This window comes from Puma concolor, chromosome D1, assembly GCF_028749965.1.
Source record: "Puma concolor isolate L17-30 chromosome D1, mPumCon1.1.hap2, whole genome shotgun sequence".
Lineage (NCBI taxonomy): Eukaryota > Metazoa > Chordata > Mammalia > Carnivora > Felidae > Puma > Puma concolor.
In genome coordinates this window covers 51966964-51978023 of record NC_141676.1, presented here as the reverse complement: position 1 = coordinate 51978023, position 11060 = coordinate 51966964, and the positions used below count along the sequence as shown (strand labels likewise).

General features: G+C 38.2%; 1 protein-coding gene across 1 annotated transcript in view; it reads left to right on the top strand.

The window, feature by feature from the left end:
- The window catches only part of ZNF215 (zinc finger protein 215), a 30735-nt gene that overhangs the window by 11977 nt on the left and 7698 nt on the right, over positions 1-11060 (top strand). Inside the window, exons 3-4 of the mRNA XM_025929027.2 lie at positions 5742-5827; positions 7219-7351. Of these exons, the coding sequence (XP_025784812.1) occupies positions 5742-5827; positions 7219-7351 (219 nt within the window). The remainder of the gene's footprint in view (positions 1-5741; positions 5828-7218; positions 7352-11060) is intronic.

Sequence of the window (11060 nt, the reverse complement as noted above, 5' to 3'; positions counted from 1 at the left end):
TAACTACCCATTACAGGAAATACAAAGGAGAGGGGAACATTTTAAATTATACCAGGGGAATGCCATTAGTAAAATCTAAACTCTGAGAAACTACAAGGCAATCTAGTTTCTAGTACAAAATAATTTTAAGGGAGAAGTAGGGGTATGGAAGAGGGATTTAGAAATTAAAAGAAATGTAAAAGATGTATAACCAGTCATATGAATGTGTGGACCTTATAAGTCATGAGGTAATTGATTAGATATTTGATAAAGAATTATTGAGTGGGGACAGTGATGATATCATTATTGTTGGTATCCAGTAGTCCTTATTTGAAAAAGAAATAACGGATTAAACAGAAGAAGAAAAGCCAGGTAAGCAGGCTAGAAAACAGTAATCTAGGACATCAGAGACCCAGGAAATATTAGTATCTTGAGCTAAGAAAGGAGAAATCTTCAGGAAGTGAGTGTTAATAATGGTGCAGCAAAAAAGTCCTATTAAGATGAGTTTTGAGGGGCACCTGGGTGGCTCAGTCAGTTGAGCGTCTGACTTCAGCTCAGACCATGATCTCACAGCTCGTGAGTTTGAGCCCCGCGTCAGGCTCTGTGCTGACAGCTCAGAGCCTGGAGCCTACTTCATATTCTGGGTCTCTCTCCTCTGCCCCTCTGCCACTCATGCTGTCTCTCTCTGTCCCTCAAAAATAAAAATAAACATTAAAAAAATTTTTTTAAGTGAGTGTTGAAAGTAATTTACTGAAATTGTTGATTATGAAGTTATTGTTAAGCTTTAGAACAGTTTCAGAGAAGGAGTTGAGGTGGTACTTATTTGTAGTTAGTTTTATTAGTTTTCTACTACTGCCATAACAAATGACCACAAACTTAGTGACTTAAAACAATGCAAAATGTATTATCCTACAGGTCTATAGATGAGTAGTCTAATAACATGGGTCTCCCTGGGTTAAAATCAAGGCATTGGTAGGACTGCATTCCTTTCTGGGCCTCGTGATTTTCTACCCCCATCTTGAAAGCTGTCAGTGGAGAGTCATGTCCCTTTTTTTATTTTTAATTTTTTTAAATATTTATTTTTGAGACAGAGTGTGCATAAGCAAGGGAGGGTCAGAGAGAAAGGGAGGCAGAGAATCCAAAGCAGGCTTCACACTGTCAGCACAAAGCCCAACACAGGGCTCAAACGCACGAACCGCAAAACCATGACCCGGGCTGAAGTCAGATGCTCAACGGACGGAGCCACTCAGGCTCCCCTGAGCCATGTCCTTTCCAACTGCCTTCTCTTACCCTCCATTCTGTTGTCACAGTATGTGCACTTGCTTGATTATGCATGTTTGCACTCTCTCCCATTTTCACTGACCATAGCTGGGAAACCTTCTCTTCTCTGTTTTTTAGGATTCATGTGATTAGATTATGATCACCCAAATAATCCAGGATGATTCCTCATCTCAGGGTCCTTAACTTTGATCATATCTGCTGAGTCCCTTTTGCCAGTGTATTCAAGGATTAGGGATGTAGGTATCTCTGGCGTCTGTTATTCTCCCTATCACATGCCCCCCCAACCCCCACCAAAAAAAAAAAAAAAAAGAATGGATGGATGAGGTATGAATGTCAAAATGACTGTAGGCAATTCTTTCTTTTTAAATCTTTTTTAATGTTCATTTATTTTTGAGAGAGAGAGAGACAGAGCATGAGTATGGAAGGGGCAGAGAGAGACAGAGACACAGAATCCAAAGCAGGCTCAAGGGTTTCAGCACAGAGCCCAGTTTAGGGCTTGAACTCACAAACCACAAGATCGTGACCTGAGCTGGTCAATTGCTCAACCAACTGAGCCACCCAGGTGCCCCTAGAAAATTCTTGAAGTTTAATTGAGAAGGAAAGGAGAGGTTGCTGGGTAATAGAGGACTGAGAAAGGTTTTTAGTTTCTGTCTTGGCTCTCTGAAGAAGCCACCCAATTGCCCTTATTTTATTGCCCTTATTTTATCTGACTCAGAACTGTCCCGGGGCTGAGGTGGCCACCTAGGGGTCATTTGTCAAAGCATTTAATGGGAAAGCTGGGGTATGAGATGCTTTGGGGAATAAAGGATTTGAAAAGTTTCTGTGTATCCCTAGAGATTTAGAAGGCTGGGCACATGATCAGAAACACCTGATATGGCCTTAACTCTCACCTCTGACTGGCCTTCAGGCTTTGCATAAGCAGGAACTAAAGGTGAAGGTAAAGTTGAAAAAAATTATCTGGCTAAGTGGTGAAGGCATGCCTCAACATATGCAGCACATCTGCAAAGACTAGGAAATGGGTTTTTGTTTGGTTTGGTTCCAGGTATTTAAGGAAATCTATGTGGAATCACTAGCTGACCACTAAGCTAAGGGAACAGACTTAAGTGGGCACACACAACAAAGAATATAGACTTTACAAATCAGTTCAAAAAAGTAATTAAGTGAGCAAGAACTGCAACAATCAGGCCCCCAAATATATGAAGCAAAAACTGACAGAAAGGAAGGGAGAAAGAGATCAAGAATACTAGTTGGAGACTTTAGCACCCCACTTTCATTAGTGGATAGAACAACTAGAAAAAAGACAAAAAAGGAAATAGAAGACTTGAACAATGCTATAAACTAAAGTAGCACTCTACCTAATAGTGGCAGTATGTACATTCTTCTCAAGTCCACATGGAACATTCTCCAAGATAGACCACATGTTAGGTCAAAACAAGTCACAATTAATAGAAACATTTAAATCCTAAAAAGTATCTTTTCTGACCACAGTAGGATGGAATTAGAAATCAATAACAGAAGGATATCTGGAAAATTCACAAGTATGTAGAAATTAAAATAAGAAAGATTAAAAAGAGATAAATGAACTAGAGAACAGAAAAACGATAGAACCAATGAAACCATAAGTGGGTCATTTGAAAAGAATAGCAAAATTGACAAAGGCTTAGCTACACAAGAAAAGTATGAAGAATGAGATAACTAAAATCAGGAATAAAAGTAGGCACATCTCCACTGACCTTGCATAAATCAAAAGGATTATAAGAGAATACTATGAACAATTATATACCAAAAAATTAATTTAGATTAAGTAGAAAAATTCCAAAAACACACAAACTGCCAAAACTGATTCAAGAAGAAATAGAAAATCTGAACTCCTCTTTAACAACAGAAAAGATAGAATCAGTAATCAAAAAAATTTCAACAAAACCCAAGGACTAGATGGCTTCACTGGTGAATTCTATCAAAAATTTAAGGAATTAACACCAATCTTTCTCACACTTAAAAAAAATTTTTTTTTAATGTTTATTTTTGAGACAGAGAATGAGTGCAAGTGGGGGCGGGGCAGAGAGAGAGAGAGAGACAGAGAGACAGACAGAGAGAGGGGGAGAGAGAGAATGAATCTGAAGCAGGCTCCAGGCTCTGACCTGTCAGCACAGAACCCGTTTCTCACACTTTTTAAAAAAATAGGGGAGGAAGGAATATTTCCTACCTTATTCTATGATGAGTTTAACTTGATGCCAAAGACAAAGCTATCACAAAACTAGCAAAAGAAACCCAGCATCATATTAAGAAGATTATACACCATGACCAAGTGGTATTTATCCCAGGAATATAGGATGGTTCAACATATGAAAATCAACATTATACACCATACAGAATTAAGGGGAAGCAATTGCACCATTAAGTATTTATCCAAAGGATATAAAAATGCTGATTCGAAGGTGCACATGCAGCCCAATGTTTATAGCAGCACAATCAGCAATAGACAAGTGGAAAGAGCCCAAATGTCCATGGACTGATGAATGGCTAAAGAAGAGGTGGTATATGTATTGTGTGTATATATTTATATACATATATATTTATACATTACTTCTATAAATACATACATACACACACCTATATACACAATACAGTATTACTTGGCTATCAAAAAGAATGAAATCTTGCCATTTGCAACGATGTGAATGGAAATAGAGTGTATTGTGCTAAGTGAAATAAGTCAGAGAAAGACAAATACCATATAATGTCACTCATGGAATTTAAGAAACAAAACAGATGAACATAAGGGAAGGGAAGGAAAACAAGGTAAAAACAGAGGGAGGTAAACCATAAGAGATCTTAACTATAGAGAACAAACTGAGAGCTGCTGGAGGGGCAGTGGGTGGAGGGATGGGCTAAATGGGTGATGGGCATTAAGGCGGGCACTTGTGATGAGCACTGGGTGTTATATGTAACTGATGAATCTTTAAATTCTGAAACAACAACAACAAAAAACAATAGAATTAAGAGGAAAACTCACAAGATCATCTCGACACAGAAAAAGCATTTGACAAAATCCAATGCCTTTTCATGATAAAAGTATTCAACAGACTCGGAATAGAAGGGAATTCCTTCTACCTGATAAAGGACATCTGTGGAAAACTACAGCAAACATCACACTTAATGGTTAAAGACTTAAAGCTTTGCCCTGGGATAAGGAACAAGACAAGGATGCCCACTCTTGCCAGTTCTTTTCAACATTATACTGGAGGTACTAGCCAGTGCAACTAAACAAGAAAAAGGAATAAAAGGCATCCTAATTGGAAAAGAAGTAAAACTATCTTTACTGTCAGTTGATCTGTTCTTATGCAGTTGACCCTTGAACAGCACAGGTTTGAACTGCACGAGTCTACTTATATGTGACTTTTTTTTTTTAAGATTTCACAGCTAACGCCATAAGGCATTTATTTACAACTGTCCACACTAGTCTCCACAGGTCAAATGGAAGACAGATAGTTCAGAGGTCACACCTACTATCCTCCAAGTACCCAGAGATGTCTTCAGAGCCTGTCAGCAGCCCTTGGGATCCCCAGGACTGGATTACCTGTCAAATTTTTTCATTAAAAAATAATTTTAGGGGTGCCTGGGTGGCTCAGTCAGTTAAGCAGCTGTTTTTTTATTTTGGCTCAGATCATGATCTCACAGTTTGTGAAATTAAGCCCTGCATTAGGCTCCACGCTGACAGTACAGATCCTGCTTGGGATTCTCTTTCTCGCTTACTTTCTGCCCCTCCCTGCTCATTCTCTATCTCTCTTAAAAAAGTAAATAAACTTAAAAAAATAAAATACATTTAAAAAATAAAAAATAGGGGCGCCTGGGTGGCGCAGTCAGTTAAGCGTCCGACTTCAGCCAGGTCACGATCTCACGGTCCGTGAGTTCGAGCCCCGCGTCAGGCTCTGGGCTGATGGCTCGGAGCCTGGAGCCTGTTTCCGATTCTGTGTTTCCCTCTCTCTCTGCCCCTCCCCCGTTCATGCTCTGTCTCTCTCTGTCCCAAAAATAAAAACGTTGAAAAAAAAAAATTTAAAAAATAAAAATAAAAAAAATAAAAAATAGGGGCACCTGGGTGGCTCAGTTGGTTGAACATCTGACTTTGGCTCAGGTCAGGATCTTGCAGTTCATGGGTTCGTGCCCCATGTCGGGCTTTGCGCTGACAGCATAGAGCCTGCTTTGAATTCTACAGTCTCCCTCTCTCTCTGCCCCTCCCCAACTAGCACTCAATCTCAAAACAAACGTTAAAAAAATTTTTTTAAATAAAAAAATAAAAAATATAACACCTGAGCTCTTACCTTTAGAGATTCTGATTGCTTATAGTGCCTGATGTCATTATTTTTCCAAAGTTTTAAAAATGATTTTTATGAATAGCATGTTAAAACTACTACTGTAAATCAATAAATGTTTCTCCGGGGGAAATCTGTCTCCATAATGTTTTCCTTCATCTTCCTCAGAGACACCCTGCAAGGATTCTGTCCCGCTCCAGAAGGGGAGCATCAAGGAGAAAATGGAAGCTGACTCACTGACTAGCAATTCCCAGGTGAATTAGAATTCTGCTCTCTACTGAAATGACCTGCATTTTCTTTTTGGTTTTTGAACTTTTGCCAAACATAGGTCCATCTAAGGACATAAGACTATTACTTCTTCCATAGGACATTGGATCTATTTTATTTCCGTTGGTGATACACTCTTTGGAAAATATTGAATCTTTGTATTTTTCTGTGCATGTGTTCCCTCAGGATTGTAGATGATAATTTAAACCAGAGAAATAGAGCCTACCCATAGAATGTTTAGAATTGAAAGTGAAGGGAGCCAAGGGCAGAATGCTGAGTAATGTCATTTAATAGGCAGGAGCAGAAGAAACCTCAAACGATGCTGAAATGAAAGAACCAGAGTGGTAGAGAAAAACCAAGAAGATATGATGTCAGTGAAAGCCAAGGATGAGAAAATTTCAAGGATAAATCCTTTAAAATTTCGGGAAAATTCAGCTTGAGTAGTGCCCGTTCACTTACCATCACGGAGGTACCAGGCATGGGAATAGAAACCAGGTTGCGGAGGGTTGAGGAAAGAAGGTGAGGAAGTAGGCAAAACTAACCTAGATAATTTACTCACAAGGTCTTCTGATATCTTAGAGACATCTGGCTTTGAGGTAGAGGAAGGGAAAAGATTTGTGTATCTCATTGTGATTAAATGTGCCCATCATGACAAGGTTGAGAATGCTGGAGAGGGAAATGCAGCAGTTGATGGTGTGAAGGCCCTTGTAACAAATATTGACACAGTGCCTAACATGCCACTTGTCCAAGGGCTGGTTATGTGATGGTAAACGAAAGGAGATCCCTGCCTTTGCAGAAATGACAGTAGCGGTAGACAGGCAAACACAAGCAAATCAGATAATTGCAGATAGTAATAATTACAAAGAAAAGAAAGAAGCATAATGCAGTAGACACTGACTAGGAGGGTGGCTACTTTGGGTAATCAGGAAAGGGCTGGACTGGGAGACCTGAATGGTAAGGAGTTAGCAGGCTATATTTCTTGAGAGGAAATGCCCTAACTTTTCTGCTAGCAGAGCCTCCGTCTTCATTACAATTCCTGTCAATCTATCTGAAACTCTTTCTTTCTCTTCTGAATTCCTTTTATGTCAAGTATTTTTACTCTTTAGTAATTTTTTTGTTCCATAGTTATTCCAACTGTCTTTTTCTCCTCAACCAAAATGAAAGTTAATTTCAGGTTAAAACTGCTCTTGATTTTCCTTTTGCAAGTACCAAGTTGATAGGCCTCTAATGTAACCTGTTTGTCAAAACTTAGAACCCCAAACATTTTCATCAATTTCTTACATATTCTAGGCACCTACACTATTCTTTCCAAATTCATTTCTTGTCTAGTAATATTTTTGGGGCTGACCTTTGATTAAAAAGAAACTTAATATTTTAGGAACCAGTATCATTCAAAGATGTGATTGTGGAATTCAGCAAGGAAGAGTGGGGACAACTGGACCCTGCTGTAAAGAACCTGTACAGGGACGTGATGCTGGAGAACTATAGGAACCTGAATTCATTGCATCAAGGTGACTTCTATGTATTTACCTGTGCTGCCCATCAGTAGTTTCTTTATCTGCTGCTAAAAAGCTATAGGACTACTACAGTAGGTAGGGACACTTGGGTTTGGGTTCAGGTTTCCTAATGTCCTATGGGCACAATAGGAGATTTTCCTGCTGTATCTGAGGGAGAGTCTTTTCTAATATAGAGCTAGAAATACACAAGTCTGTGGTGACCCCTGGCCTTATCTTTCAGCAGCTCTTAGACTACTACATAGGGATGGAATTCTCTTCCCTATAAAAATGTCTGAAGTGTCATGTTTGTTTGTTTGTTTGTGGTTTTTTCATGTTGGAAAGGACAGAAGATGGATAATAGAGCAAGAAATCCCAAACACATCTTTTTTTGGTGAGAACCAGGCAGATATGAGGCATTTGTAAGAATCTTCTGTTTGTTAAACACACAGTGAGGTTAAGAGCCTTTGAGTTAAGAGTTGGGGAGGTGATGATAAAACAGCAGAAGCTTTGAAGGAAAAAAGTCATCATTGCTTTTCATTCACAGATTCGATTTCTTAAGTGGGTAATTGGAGGAATGTTGCAGGTGAGGAACGCAGACACTTAACGCTCTGTGGCCTGGAGCAACCCATCTGCCAGTTTCCTCATCTGTAACACTGAGTTAATAACAGTATTTATCTCCACGTTCCTGTGAGGACTACATGAGTTGATATGTGTGGCACACTTAGAGCAGTGCCTGGAGCATGGGAAGTGCTAGGTAAACAAACATTAGACAACCTAACATTAAGTAGTATTCTTTCAAAGAAAACAAAAAGCTCTGCTTTATGCAAGAGTGACTTTAGTAATCTTCCAGTTTTCCTTCTTTTACTATAGAACTTCTTGTGCCCTTTCTACCTTCATCATAATCTCTTTATTCTTATTAACATTTTATTTGTGGGAGATTATCAATTATTGTGTGCTTATGATAAATTTTAGTATATATAGAAAAGTATGAAGAATAGAACTCACCCATGACCTCATTACCCCAAGCTATGCAATATTAACATTTTTTTTTTTTATTTATTAGGTTTTTTTCTTTGCAATGACGTGTCTCTGTGGCTTATGAAGATTTCTTTTTTCCCAAAATGGGATCATCAGGAATATGTTGTTTTCTATTCTGTTCTTCTCACCTAATATGATACCAAGGGCAATTACATGTTATCACTAGTCTGTGGAAATGGGGCTTCACATGTAATGGTCCATCATATACAAGTATCATAACATATTTAACCATTCCCCCCAGCCATTGGACATTCAGGTTGTTGCCCAGTTTTCAAGCGTGTCTGATAAGTTCCATAGGATATGCCTTATTAGAAGAGAAACTTCAGCATCAAAGGACATGAATATGTTTAAAAGTCTTGTTACTTTGTGCCATATTGTCTACAGAAAGGTTATACCAATCATACTCACTAATTATCTATTAGCACCCTAGCACGCTATTGTTTACCTGAAATCTATATTAATTTGATACGCAGATTACTCAATTTCGTCCTTTCTAAGGTAAATTCCCTTGCCCATCCCCCCTGCCATTTTCCTTTGGACCCCATTTCTCCCTGTCTTCTTTCACTTATATTTTCACCATTTCTGCCTCTCATTAGCTAGTCCTCCTATTAGCTTTTTTTAAATTTATTTTTATGTTTGTTTTTTTTAACTTAAAAAATTTTTATTTTAGAGAGCACACAGGAGTTGGGGAGAGAAAGAATCTTAGGCAGGCTCCATGCTCAGCACAGGGGTAACGTGGATATCTTGGGATATCTCAAGACCTTGGGATTATGACCTGAGGTGAAATCAAGAGTCACATGCTCACCGACTGAGCCACCCAGGCACCCCTCTCCATTTAGCTTTTTAACATTTTTAGGTCATTACTGATCTAAAAAAATTGTTCTTTCAACCTCTCTATCACTCACCTCTTTATAGCCAAACTTCTCAAGATATTTTATACTTTTCTCATTTCCTCACCTTTTAGTCCTTGGTCCATTTCACTTGTCTCTTATTCCAAATATCCATCTGAAACAGTTCTTACTGAGGTCATAGATGACTTTCTTGTAGCTAAATCCAGTGGATATGTTTCGTTCTTTGTTTCACTGACTTCTCCAAAGCAAGTGACAGTATTATCTGCTCTTCTTTCTTAAAACACTCGTAGGTTCTTGGAATACTTCTGATTTTCCTCCTCTCTTTCTGGTTATTCTCTCTCTGCCTATTGCAGATTAATCTTTCTCTAGCTCTCTAATAAATTCCAGCGTTTCTCAAGATTTGGTCTCATTTTGTCTTGTTTTCTTACTCTGTATTTTCTTCCTGAGGTTATCACATCCACAACTGCACCTTCTCTTACCACACGTGTATAGGTGACTTACAAATTTGTATCCCCAGCCCAGGCTTCTTTTCTGAAGGACATGACATTTCTCTCGGCTGTCGTAAAGATAACTTCAGTTCCATAAAACCAAAGTCATAACTTTTCCTTTCCAATCTTTTTCTATTCCCTGAGTAAACAGCACTGCCATTCATCCTGTTACACAAGTATAGAGTATTATCCTTGACACAACTTCTCCTTCCTTCACCTCTCTAGTACTTGGGGTGTGTGTGTGTGTGTGTGTGTGTGTGTGTGTGTGTGTGTGTGTGTGTTTATCTTTCTAAATGTCCCTTGAATGTCTCCACTTCTCTCCATACGTAATGCCACTACTGTAGTCCATGTAGTCCATCATCATCTCTCATCTCATTCCCCTGTTCTTTGCCTAGTTGATTCCTAGTCTTCTCTCAGATCTCAGATAGTTTCACATTTCCTACTAGTTAGTTTTTTCTGTTATATACTCCCATAGCACCATAATCTTCTCTTATTATCATTTGTCACAATTATATTTTACTTGTATCTGTATAGGTCATTGTCTCCCACATTAGGCTTTATGTTCCTTGAGGGTAGGGACCATGTCCCTTTTTGCCCTACCTTTATATCAAGCTTTTGCACATATATAGGACCAAAGGGGAAAAAAATGGATAGATAGATGTATATTGGATTATGAAAAAGCTGAAAATTATTTTGTTTTGGTCACTTGTGATTCAGCAAATGGTTTTATGTCCATTATCTATTAAGAATTTAGAGGTTTTTAAGAATATATAATAAAATTTATGTAAATTCTCACTATTGATCATAGTTACGACAAATGAGATCTTGCAGGTTTTTTATTATTTTATTTATGGTGTCTGCCATACATATTTTTAAAATTTATGTTATCACATATCGTTCCCCCAGTGCTTTATATCTGTTAGTTTTATGCATTAGAATTTTTCCATCCCCAAATTAGAAACATATTTCCTGATTTTATTCTGACTTCATCTATTTCATCATTTAAATATAATACTTCAGTCAATCTGGAATTTGCCTCTGTAAATGTCATTTATTTTCCAAAACCGTTAATGGATTATAGTGACTTAAAGGTGGCTACGGAATCTTTGTCACTCTCTTCATCAAGATGTAGACTTTGTACACCTGAAACTAATGTAACATTGTGTGTCACCTATACTTCAGTTAAACCAAAAAAAAAAAAGAAAATGCAGACTGTTTCTCTTCCCTTTGAATCTCAGCTGGCACTGAGCTATTTAATCAATAAAATGCTGCAGAAGTGACATTGCCAGTTATGGGTCTAGCCTGTAATAGGACTCCACTTCTTTCTCTTGGAAGTTAGCAGCCACT